A 12,037-nucleotide genomic window follows, 5' to 3' on the forward strand; every position below is an offset into this window, starting at 1 on the left:
TCAGCTGATAATGTGTTTATTGTATTACTTTAGTACAGTTGGCCTGCCTCACCCCACACTGGACAGCCTAATCTGTTCACAGCTTTCTCCTCGATGCCCAAGAAAGAGAATGCTTTCCCCAGGGCTGCCACCCAAGACATCTCTCTGGTTCCGCTCCACTCTGGAGCCCCACTTCTTGTCCCCTCCCTCCAGGTTAGATCCTGAATTGAGCTTGGGCCACTCTTCCAGGAATACATTCACGGGTTATCTTGTTAATAAATAAGCTACACTTGGGCCAGGGTTCATGTATGGGTTAGTTGTCTCCGTTGGCCCAACGATCTCAGTGTGCCCCAGCCACAACTCATCTGTCTTCCTGGCATCTATCTGCCCCCTCTTCGGTGTGTCATATCCAGCCTGGTCCCCAGTATGGGGACAGCCGAGTCACCAGTGAGCTGCGCTACGTGGTCCACGTTCAGCACGCAGCTCAGAGACATGCATCCGCCTGTTGCGACCCTTACGACGTGAATCTGCTGCCACAGAGTGGGGCCCGGGCTGCGGGCGGCACATTCGCAGGGAGTTTGCACCTCCACCACCGCCTGGCTCCACCAGCTGCAGGAAGTCCCGGTACCAGAGTTTAGGACCTGGTGGTGCGGGAACTGCTGCCTCCTCTGCCCTCGCCAGTCGTTCAGCCTGTGCCGCACTCAGCACGTGCAGCACCAGGCGACGCAGTGGTTGTGAAAAGCCTTGTTCAACCGCGACGCACAGATACACGCCAGAGTCCTGGCGCCGCAGCCCCCGCAACAGCAGCCCCCGTGCAGTGCGCTCTACCCGCTCCTCAGCCAGCACCTATGTGTGAATGCAGGAACAGAAACAAAGGGTCATTGGAAGCCAAAGGTGGACAAAGAAAATAGGTGCTGGCACTTACTCATTTTAAAGGGTATGAGCACAGGAATAGGTAGCCTTTAGAGGATGAGTCGATCTAGGTGAGAGGGATCACTTGAGTGGGGCATGGGGTAGATTAGAAACGTCAATGCGTGGGGCCTTCTCTCTCCAGATAGTAGAGGGTGGGTCAGGAGTCTAGTTGGGCACAGTGAGGCGTCACTAGGTTGTAGAGTGCAACTAAGGACAGAATAGGATGAGACCTATGATAAGGGTATCTGAACAGGGCCTCACCGAATGGGATTTCACATAGGTAAGAGGTACAGGTCAAAGGCCTCCTTAGGCAGGGGATGGCTTCTCTTAAATGGGCCTGGTTAGGAAGGGTGGAGTGAGGCACACCTGGGTGTGAGCTGCCTCCCCTGCACGATGGAAGGTCCATTCCACATGCGCCTGGAGCGAGCGGGGCTCACACTCCAGAAACGCGCTGCCCCTCTCCACACCTAAGACCTTCCTCTCCAGCAGCACAGAGTGAGAGGGGTCTTGAGACAAAAATGTAAAAATTCAGACAAGGCAGGACTAGATGTAGCAATTTCAAGGCCTGGGGGTAGGAGCTGATGGGGTACTCACCCCCAGAGCACAGGGTGCTGGGGTTGCCATTCCTTATGTCTTGCCTCCGGAACCGCCTGAGGGAGGCATTAAAACCTATATGAGCCCTTCTCTGCTGGCAGCAGAGACTCCCTCCCAGTAGCGCAATCCAGACTCCAAGCCAATCCAGCCTCCAGACCCACCTCTTGGCAGTAGGCTGGAAGCGTGTGCAGGCTGATCCATCCCAGGCGCAGTAGGGGTCACGGGCCAAGCAGCATTCTGCGCAGGCGCGGCCTAGGGCAGGGCAGCGATGTAAAGCAATCTGGGCCACTGCGCTGGGTGATGCTATGTAGAGCTGGTGCTAAAGGGCACAAGAGTCTCCAGTCTGATTGAGGACATCCCTTACCTGGCTCCCTTCAGTCAAATAGCCATTTCCCCCCATTGGACATGTGGGAACACTGAGGTCTCATTGTCTAGCAAAAAGAAGCTAGACCTGAAACTCTGGGCTTTGAAAACCGAAGAGAAACAAGACAACTCAGGTGCTGTGGGACAAATTCAGTTCCTCCCCAAGTTGAGTTACTCACCCTTTTCGAGGAGATTTGCATGCTGGTGATAGCAGCAGAGTCCTGGAAGGGAAGCAGGGCAAATGGATCAGGGCTTAATGGCTTCAGGTGATGTGTCCTAGGGTGACTAGGGTTGAGGCCTCACCTCAAACACCTGCAGCTCTTCCAGGAGAAGTCCTTCCGAGTTAGGTCGGCTGCCCTTGGGGACTGAGATGACTTTCAGCACCGTGCCCACATCTGAAGAAAAGAAAGGAAAGAGTGACTATTGGGTTTCCCTAACGAGCCATGTGTGTATATGTGCGTGTGCGTGTGTGCATGTGTGTGTGCGTGTGTGTGTGTGTGTGTGTGTGTGCATGCATGTGTGTGTGAGTGCATGCACATGTGCTCTAGCCCTGTGCCCTCTACCTTCATCATGATTGGGTCATGAAAAAGTAACAGTTATGGGTTGAAACAATGAGGGGAGACCTCAGAAAGCGGGGCCACAGCTCAGACAAAGATGTAGATATTAGATTGACCAAGAACAACTTCTACTCTGGGCCAAGGAACCTGGAGGGGCTCTCAGTCCTGTGGGCACTGTGGTGGGACCCTGACCTGTGCCGATGAAGAGCACATCGTAGTGTCCATCGGCTGCTGCTACCCGGTCTGCAGCGATCTGGGTGAAGGTGTACCCAGCTCCCACTTGTAGGAAGAGAGGGCGCCCCCCCATGGGCAGGACTGAGTTGTACATGAGGGGGTGGTTCCGAGCAAACTGGATAACATCATCTGGGAAGTCCTTGGTGGAGCTGAAGGTGCCAAAGGTCTTGCTGGGGCACTAGAGAAGGCAAGGCACGTCAGACAGAGATACAGGGCTTTTTGTCATCAGTCCTCCATTCAAAGCCTCTGGGAATGTGAAAGGTGGGACTCGACAAAGGGGCTGAGTATCTGAGCCTTTCCCTGGTGAGCCTTAGGCTGAGGGGGCACAGCCTTCTATGATGGCGGCATTTCCCCCAACCCATACCAAAAGAAAGAAATCACACAACACCATCACTACCCCTGCCAAAACCCCCAGGCCAAGTCAAGTTCTCTACCCTTGAGACTTGCTTACTGCAGGCAGTCCCTAGCAACGTACCATGCCAGGTCTTGGGTAGGGTACCCGACCCTGGTAGGACACCCACTGATGTGTAGGCCCCTCTTTGTGAGCAAAAGGTCCCAAGAAGGCTCGGCGCACGTCGTTCATGCTGTACACGCACACAGCAGAGCCCTGGAAGATGCCACTGGAGGCAACAAGGACAGCGAAGTGAGCAACCCCAGCAGGCTCAACTGACTGCCCAAGGGAACTGCTACCTGCCCCTCACCTGGAGGTGGAGAAGACAGCATAGAGAAAAGGTGTCTGGCGGTCTCGGGAGGACAAAAGGAAAACATCCTCTGCAGAGAAAGACAAGGGAGGTGGTGGGGCCATACACATACACCTCAGGCTCCTGGACTCTGCACCCTGACTCCTCCCCTGATGTCGCCCGTCATTCAAGACACTCACGAAGTTGGTCAAAGTGGGTGTCACCCTCAACTCCAGGTACTGAGCATACAAGCCGCGCCTTCAGAAATGTGGTCCACTTGTTGACCAAGCTCCGCTGGCCACCCAGGTCATTCTGCTCACAGGATCAGAAGGGATGAGAACAAGACCATAGCAGGCAAAGGGTCAGGGGCAAAGGTAGCCAAGGGATGAATTGGCCCAATGTCTCCTTACCCGGCAGATCTGACCAACACGAGACACAGTCATGCGCCCCATTGCTGGTGCCGCTTCCACTGCGGACTCACGGAAGAAGAAATAGATTTTATCGTCATCAGGGTTCTCGCTCTCTGGGATCCAAAAGACCTTGACAAACTTGGGTTCTAGCCAAAACAGACGGCACGGTATCAGCGGGTCTTGTTCCTGGTCCTCCTCGACAAGGACACACCCCCACCCCCGCACACACACCCCGCACCCCCCCCATTACGATCAGCATCTGCAAAGCAAGAAACTGCCACGAGGGGGCAGTAGAGACCACAGCTTCGAGCGCAAGTGGGCTGCCCCCTCTCCCCTCTGCAGGAGTTCTGACCATGCCACACTTTTCCTTAATTTGCCAGGAGAAGAGGGAGATTGGGTATCTGTTTTCACCTTCATTCACAAATCTTCCTCCCTGGCAGATCAAATACTCCCTGTTCCTGCTTCAGTTCCTCCTGCTGTCTGTCACATAGTAAAGGACTCCAGACCTTGAGAGTCTGGGTTTCCTATCAATACTGGTTGTTTGAGCCTTATCATTGCTGGCTCTTGTCTCAGGGTCTTTGCACTAATCGTTTCCCTTACCTAGATGCTCATCCAATTCTTTGGCTGGGTTTCTTGTGTTCTGGAAGCTACTAATAACTCACAGCTCCTTAAAAAAATAGCTTTCCTTATTCAACCCAGACACCTTTTTCCCCTTTCTGTTCTTTCACCCTTATTTTTAAAGATCTATTTATTTATTTTATATAAGTACACTATCACTGTCTTCAGACACACCAGAAGAGGGCATCAGATCTCATTACAGATGGTTGTGAGCCACCATGTGGTTGCTGGGATTTGAACTCAGGACTTCTAGAGGAGCAGTCAGTGCCCTTAACCATTGAGCCATCTCTCCAGCCCCTCCCCTCCCCTTTTCTTTTTCTGTTCTTTCATCTTTCATGGCCACAGGAATGTATCTCATCGTGTGCTTTCTCTGAGACCCACGGACTCAGACTCTTGCCTGCCTCTGCCTCTGTGCCTGTCTCAGGTATAATAACAGATACTCGGAGAGACTTCAACAGTGCTCTCTTGCTTTCTCATTTTCTCATCTCACCTTCCCTATCGGAGGAGGGCAGTCTCCTCCCAGGGGCCCCACCAGCATCTCACCATTGAGCCAGCGGGAATCATGGGGCTCTGTTCGGAGACTCGGATTCTGACCCAAGCTTCGAAAGATGGTAAAGTCCCGGCCCATAAGGTCCGCCGCCACCCCGGAATACAGCTCTTCCCCTGCAGACAGGGCAAAGGGTTGCTCAGCCAGCTATGAGCTCTCAGAGTAAAAGTGTGTAGGGCGCTCTTGGGGGCGGGGGGGGGATGGTGCTTGGGGGGTCATGGCTATAGGGCATCTGAGGGGGTGCCCTTGGGACACATGAAGTTCTAGAACTTCTAAAGAGTTCTATTAGGTGTGAGCCTTTGGACTCACCCACCAGCACCGAGGCAGCCCGGTGCCTTGGGTCATATGGACTCTTTCCCTTGCCATCCTCGAGCTTCCTCAGGTCCAGGCGGAGCATGGGTTCCTGGGGGTAGGGCAGTTGTTAATACCAAGTTGTCTGTCACCCTTCCTGCCTCTCCTCCGTCCTGGTCTTACCTCCAGCCGGTGGCCCACCTCCACAAATGCACAGGTGGGGTGGAAGGCCCCTGTGCCGCAGGCCAGCAGGTGGGTGTGGTTGTAGGCATGCAACAGCTTCACGAAGTTCATGCACTCCGTCTGGTGGGCAGGTGGGGGTGCACTCAGGCTTTCTCCAAGGAGGCAGCCTGAGCAATTCACTAGGGGCACCCCTGCCCTTCCTCTCTTCTGCATTGGCCCAGGGAACTACTAACACAGGTTACAGGGACCTGACTGGCCTTCGTAACAACCTACCTTCACAGGGTGACTACACGTGCAAGTACACATATGCACACACCGCCCCCCATGACTCAGAGGCCCCCCCCCCCGAGAAGAATCACATGAACTCCCACCCTGACTCACCCTCTCATCAGCCTTGACCTCTCTGCCCTTACCCCAGCCATAACAGGCTAGCCTCTCTCTCAGCACCGGGATGGGGGCCCAACCCTCTTCCGCACGCTCCCCTTTGAGTAGCCCACACTCACACCAATGTCCTTCCCTGCCCAGTTGCATTCTTCACGCCATTCCACAGGGGCGGGCCAGGCCAGCTGTGGGGAGGGAACACAGGTTAGGGACTCAGGGTGCTCTTTACTTTGTGAGTTTCTCCATTCACTTGCCCACCCCTTTGAGATTCTCTAGAGTCTGGACAATCTGGATTGGGACCCTCAGGCTTTTTCCTGAGGTGGCGCTGAAGTTGAGTAAGGTTAGGGGTCCCTGGCACCTTCTTGGCTCGCTTGCTGATGTTGTCCAGGCTGAGGGAAGCCACGTGGTTCTCAGCACCCACAAACAGGCGCCCCCGCTCCTCATCCACCAGCAAGGCTTCATAACAGCAGGTCCGCTCCAGCCTGAAGGTTCGGATGCCATGCTGGGCCTGTAGTTCTGCAGGGAGAGATACCTCTCAGTACGTGACAGAAACTTCCTCAAGGCCCTGCCTGGTTGTCTATCTGCAGACCAAGGTGTGACCCAAGATGTACACATGGACACTGATGTGGATGTGAGCTTACACGTATGAAGACTGGCCCACCCAGGTGCATGTATAGAGTCTCAGGGTGGGCCGTGCATGCCCCAGAAAGGGGAAAACAGGTTTAGGAAAACGTGTGTAGACAAGTGAGCTGGTATGCGGGAAGGCCAGGCTTGTGGACACCAGGGTCCTAGGAAAGGCAAAGGAAAGATGAACTGACAGGACAGAATCCATCCCTAAAATGTCACGCTGAGGGTCCCTTCCCTGTCACCTTATCACTAGCTTGGATTTAGCAGAGTTGACCAGCAAATGCCACTCCATGCCCGGTGGGCAAGGAGTTTAAGAAAAGGACTCTCTGACAGCCCCCAAACCTGGACTTAACTACTAAAGAGTCATGGATTGCTTTGGGATGGGGGGGATGAGACGAAGGCAGGGACTGTTGCTATGGAGACAGTAGGGGTCCTCCTTGGGAAAGCATGAGCAGAATGTAGGCAGAGAGGTGGGGGGCTGAGGCTAGGACAGGGTTAACTGGAGATGGCCCAAGAATACCCGAAATCCAACAAGTAATGAGGGTACGCATACTGGCACCAGCGAGTCTTTCCATCCTGGGCCCTTTTCCTGTTCAAGCCGGCCCCTCCATCTGCCAGGTGCACCTACCTTGAAAGGAGAGCCGAAGGCGGGGAAGGTTAGGGGCAGCATCCCCCAGCCCTGCTACCCAGAGAAGGGCCAGGCCTGGGATCATGGCGGCGGCCTCAGCCCGCCCCATGCCGGCAGCACAGGGCGCTCAGGGTTCAGCAGGCGTGTGGAGGAGCCTTCGGCAGCCCTGGACTCTGCCCCGGGATCTGGAAGAGAAGAGTCGGCAGCAAAGCAGAGAGGGTAAGGGCGGGTGGGAGGGCATGGGGGAGTCCCAAGGGATCAGATTACAGCCCCTAGGGATAGAGGCTGGGGGGTCGCATACCGTTTTCCTCTCCACCAAGGGTGCCCCGCCTGGCCACAATCAGAGACACACCCACACCGGGCACACCCTCAGGGTCACCCTGCACTGGCAGGCACCCGCCCCACCACGTCACCCTCCTCTGTAACCTCCCCTCTGCGCACACACTCACAGACATTAATTCACAAACACTATGCACCCACTTCATGCCAGCATGGGGCAGAGACAAGGATACTGATGATGTAGACAAGGTCCCAGGCAGTAAAGGGCCAACGGAGTCAGAGCCTGTGGTCATTTCAGAGGGCACCAAGGGCAAAGAGCAAAGCAGTTGCTGAAGGGAGAGTGGGAGGAGGGGTGGAGGCCTCTGGAGACGGCTGTGTACCCACAGGCTGGCAGGGAAAGGCAGGGGTACTTTTGGGACTGAATCCAAGGTTGTGGGTGACTACAGATATGAATATATTCCTGAGGGTCCCTTTGTGAACACACATACAGGAACTATATCTGTGTACATGAGCACGTGTACATATTTATAAACGTCTAGGAGCAAGGCAGGTGCCACACCTATGTAGATAAAAGTTGACTACGAATCTGTATATTTACATGTGATGTTCGTTTACATGCAGTCAGTGCGTACCAGCAATAAGTATGCCTGTTCAGTACACGGCTCACATATGTGTGCATGGGCAGGTATGTGTACACATAGCGGACACACAGGTGGACACAAGCCGTAACAATCACTTCCACTGATAAGCGCTATCTATTTTTCTCAGGACCCCGATCCAGACCCAGGCCAAATCTGGCAGGTCCAGTTTTGAGGCTGTTTCCTCTCTGCAGCCCTAGGGAAGAAGGAGCTAGGCATGCAGAGACCTCCATCAGGCTTGAGACCCAAGAGAGGACTGAGGCCAGTGCAAGGTGACCACTCTGACTCACTTTAAGCTCCAGGTAGAACAGTGATTTTGAACGTCCCTGCCATTTCAGGACCTTGGGTTTCCCCGTCTCTGAGCCCCTCCACTGAACCAGATGCCTTGCCTGGCACACTCAGGTGGAGACAGGCTCTGACTTCTGTGCCCCTCCTTTATAGGAGCACACAGGACAAGTGGGGCACACGAACCAAGGTCCCAGTGTGAATTAAAGAAGGAAATTAGCTACCAGGGTAGGTCTCAGACCTCTCCTCCCTTCACTGTATACCCCCCTCTCCCCACCAGTTCCTTGGACCCCTCCCAGGCCAGGACCCGTATCACACACACACACACACACACACACACACACACACACACACCCGCCCCCTTTCCTTTCATCTGCTTGCACTTGCCTGAGCCTCTTCTCAGGTTCTAGAAGTCTGTGAGGCTGACACGGCTGCCTTCCCGTTCTCCACCAAGAACTCTGCAAAGGTGTCTCTCACCTTGACCCTTCTTGTCAAGGAAGGGAAGAAGGCTAGGGCCCACAGGGCACCCTCTGATGGCTCCTTTAAGTAGAAGCCCCCGCCTCCACCAGGCCAGCCGCCGCCCAGAATACCATAAAGTTTGCAGGGCTACAGGGTGGATCGGGTGACCGGCACAAGCAGCTGGAACTGGCTGGAGACAGTGGCCCCGCATGAGCAGAAAGAGAGCAAGGGTTGGGCAGGTAGAGATGGCCCTCTTTTGCTGGGTCTCAAGGTGAAGGGTGCCCCAGGTGGTAGTCCCAGAAACCTGGCAGTAGGTCAAGGCAAAGCAGGGAGAAGCATCAGCCGGGTCCCTCCCTGAAAGCTCTGTGCAGGAGGCAGAGGGAACGGTGGGCCAGGTCCTTAAGTAAGAACTCTGGGTCCTTACCTGTCCCTCCACACGGCTAAGGGATGACTGCACACTCAGCTCAGTTTCTGGGAGCTGGCTGGGACAGTGGGTCAGAGGTCAGGGAAGGAGCTTTCCTCTCCTCTTCTGGGTCCCAGCCCCAGGCACTTTCTTACCAATTGGACCTCTTAAAACTTCAGCCTGCTGGCCCTGCAGTGACAGGGGAAGGCTCAGGAGTTGCTTCTGCTGAGAGTGTGGGCCCCTCCTCAGAGCCCAGTTAGCCTGGATCTTGGGGCAGATTTCGGGGGGTTTGGGGGGCAGATGGCCTATGGACTCCCACTCTCTTCCAAGCTGCCCTGTCTATCAAACCCAGAGCCAATATCTGAGGGAGGTCTGTAGGGTAGTTTTTGTTTGTTGGCCGGTAGGGTCTTCTGTAGCTTGGGCTGGCCTCGAACTTAACATTAGTTAAGGATGGCCTTCGACTCTTGCTTCACTTACCTCTGCTTCTTGGGGACTGGGCCAGGTGTCTGGCAGACAGTTTTCAGACAGGGTGGACTCCTACACTTGACTTCGGTGCCCAGGTTGGGAAGTACTTAAGGTCTTGTATAGCTTGTTCTGAAAACCACTCCCTGGTCTGAACTCTTAGGAGCACTTTAAAGGGCTGGCTGTTCCCTCCATCGCCCCAAGACTGACCTCAGGGGTCAGGAGGCCTCTGGCCACGGTTCTATGCCACAGGTGCTGTGGCACTTCGACTGTGGAATTTTGTTACATACGTTGGACGTCATCCAATCAGAGGTAAGGAGACACAGACAGAGATAAGGGGAGACTTATCTCTCCAGATGCTTTAGGATCTAGTGTTCCTAGACCTCTCTAGCTGCTGTGGGAGAAGGACCAGGGGTGTTTAGAAAGGAACCTAGGTTTCTAGGATGAGGCCCTGCCCTGCTCCTGGGCTGGCTGCCTCTCTCCAAGGACCTGGGCAGCCTCCTCTGGCCCTCAGGCAAGCAAACAACATTCTTTGGCTGTTTACGGTTTTCCACCCAGCAGCAAGTGCTGCTGAGGCCCTGGCCACCACTGCTGTGTCACTGGTCTGCCCACACTGCCTCCAGTTCCCCAGACTCAGGGACCCAAGCTCTTTTCTTTTATGCCCAGTATTCACAGCCGGAGACAGCGCCAGAACAGCCCACCCTCTTTCTGACAACCAGAGATTCACTTCCCAGTTCAAGGGAATGAGCTGAGCTGCCTCTGGCCCTCTTTAGCCGGTGACTTGCTCCTGTAGATTTATCTCCTCCCTTCAAGAGTAAGAGGTGAACAGCAGGCTCCTCACAGATCTCCTTTCCGCTCCCTAGTCCTGGGTTTCGTTGTGTTAGGCTTAGGGGAAGGGTCCCCTGAGAGGCAGCACTTCAGGTGTTAGTACACGGGTGTCACAATCAGACTTTCTAAAGGTTCTGGAATAAGACCATCTTGGTTTGGGTCTGAAACCCAGAGAGGCAGCTGGGGTCCCCTCTCCTGCTTGAACCTCTGTCCTGGGCACATCCACTACCACAGGTCAGCCTGGGTTCTTCCTGCAGACGGCCCATTGATGACGCAGCCTCCCGAAGCTTTGCCTTTTCCCTTTGGAAATAACTGGATGGTGGTTGCATCAAGCCACAGCACTGGCCTGCCCACCTCCTCACCTCACCACCTCCAGCCTACCCCTCTGCACCATGCTGGGACTCCCTGTGGCGGTGTGGCTGTCTAGGACACCCAGCACCCATCTGATGAAGATTGTGCTGGTTATGCCAGTGTCCTGGGCTGGGTGGGATCGCAGGCTCCTTACTCACACCTGCTTTTGCAATCAGGGCTGGTGGCTCCACCTTACAACCTTCCCCCACTGGCCACGTGGGCACTAGGTCATGAGACTGAGGACTGAAGCTTGGTGCCAGGGGATGGCAAGGCACTGCCACGAGGAGCCCACAGAAGCCTAACTTCCCCCGACAGTGTACCACCTGCCCCCAGCAGATCTGGGAAAAAGTCAAGGGTCTGTCAGGACATTCCCCACCCACAAACCCCAAGCCTGGTCTCCATGGTCCAGGGGACCCCCGGCCCACCTTTTGGAAAGATCAGTTCCTCCCCTCCTTGCCTGTTGCCCTTCCCTTCAGTGGGCCATGTCAGAGTTGAGGTGGAGGGGTGGCAGGAGGGGCCACCACCAGGAGCCTTAGGCCTTTCCCTGTGGCCCTCCCCCTACTGGCTCCACCCCTGCTTTCCCTCCCTCCGTCTCTCCCTCCCTCCCTCCCTCGTGCACATTCCTCCCAGGCTGAGGTCAGCCCCTCTGGGATGGGGAGTCCCCCCCCCTCCACCAGCCACATCACAGTTCCACACTCCTGTTTTCTTCATTGTCCAGCGGAGTGGGGGGGTGGTGGAATGGGGTGGGGGTGGGGGCTCGTTCTCTACAGCCTTTGAGGGAGGGGCTATACCAAGAAAACTGCAAAAATAGACTGCATAGCACTCTGTACCTTTCAACAGACATTTGCATAAATGCTACATTCCCTAAGGCGGATGTAGAGAGCCTCCCTGGTAACCTTAACTTGAGGTTGGGTGGGGGAGCATCCTCTGTATGGTCTGGTAGGAATTAAAGATGCTGGGGAGACTGTTCAGAACCTGTTTAGTGACCGACTAACCCCCAATCTCCAAGACAGGGTTTCTCCGTGAAGCCCTGGCAGTCCTGGAAGTTGATTTGTAAACCAAGCTAGCTTCGAACTCAGAGATCTGCCTGCCTCTGCCTCCCAAGTGCTGGGATTAAAGGCGTGCACCACTGTCCGCCAACCTTACAGCTCACTCTCCCTCACTCTCCCTGGTCAGCCGCTACTATAGCCCCCTGGCCAAGCAGGCTGGGAGCTGGGCGCGCATGCTAGAGGTGCAGTGCCGGTGTGTGCTCTTGCCAGCACGGCTCTGGGTATCCTCCGATGAGGGCCTTCAGGGGCTACTGTCCCAGCCTCAGGCTCAGCTCCCAC

General features: G+C 55.2%; 1 protein-coding gene and 1 long non-coding RNA gene across 14 annotated transcripts in view; one reads left to right on the forward strand and one right to left on the reverse strand.

Moving 5' to 3' along the window:
• On the reverse strand, positions 1-11,264 carry Sema3b (semaphorin 3B). 13 transcript variants are annotated; one of them, XM_063265824.1, is made up of 21 exons: positions 11,135-11,264; positions 9,224-9,257; positions 9,090-9,147; positions 8,594-8,693; positions 7,005-7,189; positions 6,108-6,265; positions 5,872-5,934; positions 5,369-5,488; positions 5,204-5,297; positions 4,891-5,010; positions 3,730-3,875; positions 3,520-3,631; positions 3,341-3,410; positions 3,115-3,259; positions 2,598-2,817; positions 2,152-2,243; positions 2,028-2,069; positions 1,647-1,804; positions 1,486-1,541; positions 1,258-1,397; positions 1-825 (listed from the first exon to the last, which is right to left on the reverse strand). In XM_063265824.1, the coding sequence occupies exons 5-21, from the start codon at positions 7,111-7,113 to the stop codon at positions 421-423; spliced, it is 2,250 nt and encodes a 749-aa protein (XP_063121894.1). In that variant the 5' UTR covers positions 7,114-7,189; positions 8,594-8,693; positions 9,090-9,147; positions 9,224-9,257; positions 11,135-11,264; the 3' UTR covers positions 1-420. The 13 variants fall into 13 exon arrangements, with proteins under 13 accessions (XP_063121894.1, XP_063121904.1, XP_063121903.1 ...); XM_063265834.1 differs by having other exon boundaries at positions 8,594-8,664; positions 11,135-11,257; XM_063265833.1 differs by having other exon boundaries at positions 8,594-8,664; positions 9,090-9,143; positions 11,135-11,256.
• The window catches only part of LOC120094260 (uncharacterized), an 8,516-nt gene continuing 5,288 nt past the window's right edge, over positions 8,810-12,037 (forward strand). The window contains exons 1-2 of the long non-coding RNA XR_005488459.2: positions 8,810-8,904; positions 9,694-9,842. This is a non-coding gene — a long non-coding RNA (uncharacterized LOC120094260). The remainder of the gene's footprint in view (positions 8,905-9,693; positions 9,843-12,037) is intronic.

Source organism: Rattus norvegicus, chromosome 8 (assembly GCF_036323735.1).
Source record: "Rattus norvegicus strain BN/NHsdMcwi chromosome 8, GRCr8, whole genome shotgun sequence".
In the NCBI taxonomy this organism is placed as follows: Eukaryota; Metazoa; Chordata; class Mammalia; order Rodentia; family Muridae; genus Rattus; species Rattus norvegicus.

Coding starts and splice junctions, on each gene's coding strand:
- Sema3b (XM_063265824.1), bottom strand. CDS start 7,113: ATGGGGCGGGCTGAGGCCGCCGCCATGATCCCAGGCCTGGCCCTTCTC. Junction 5,489..5,871: donor GGGCAGGGAAGGACATTGGT/GTGAGTGTGGGC, acceptor CCTGCCCACCAG/ACGGAGTGCATGAACTTCGT. Junction 3,411..3,519: donor CACCCACTTTGACCAACTTC/GTGAGTGTCTTG, acceptor CTTTCTCTGCAG/AGGATGTTTTCCTTTTGTCC.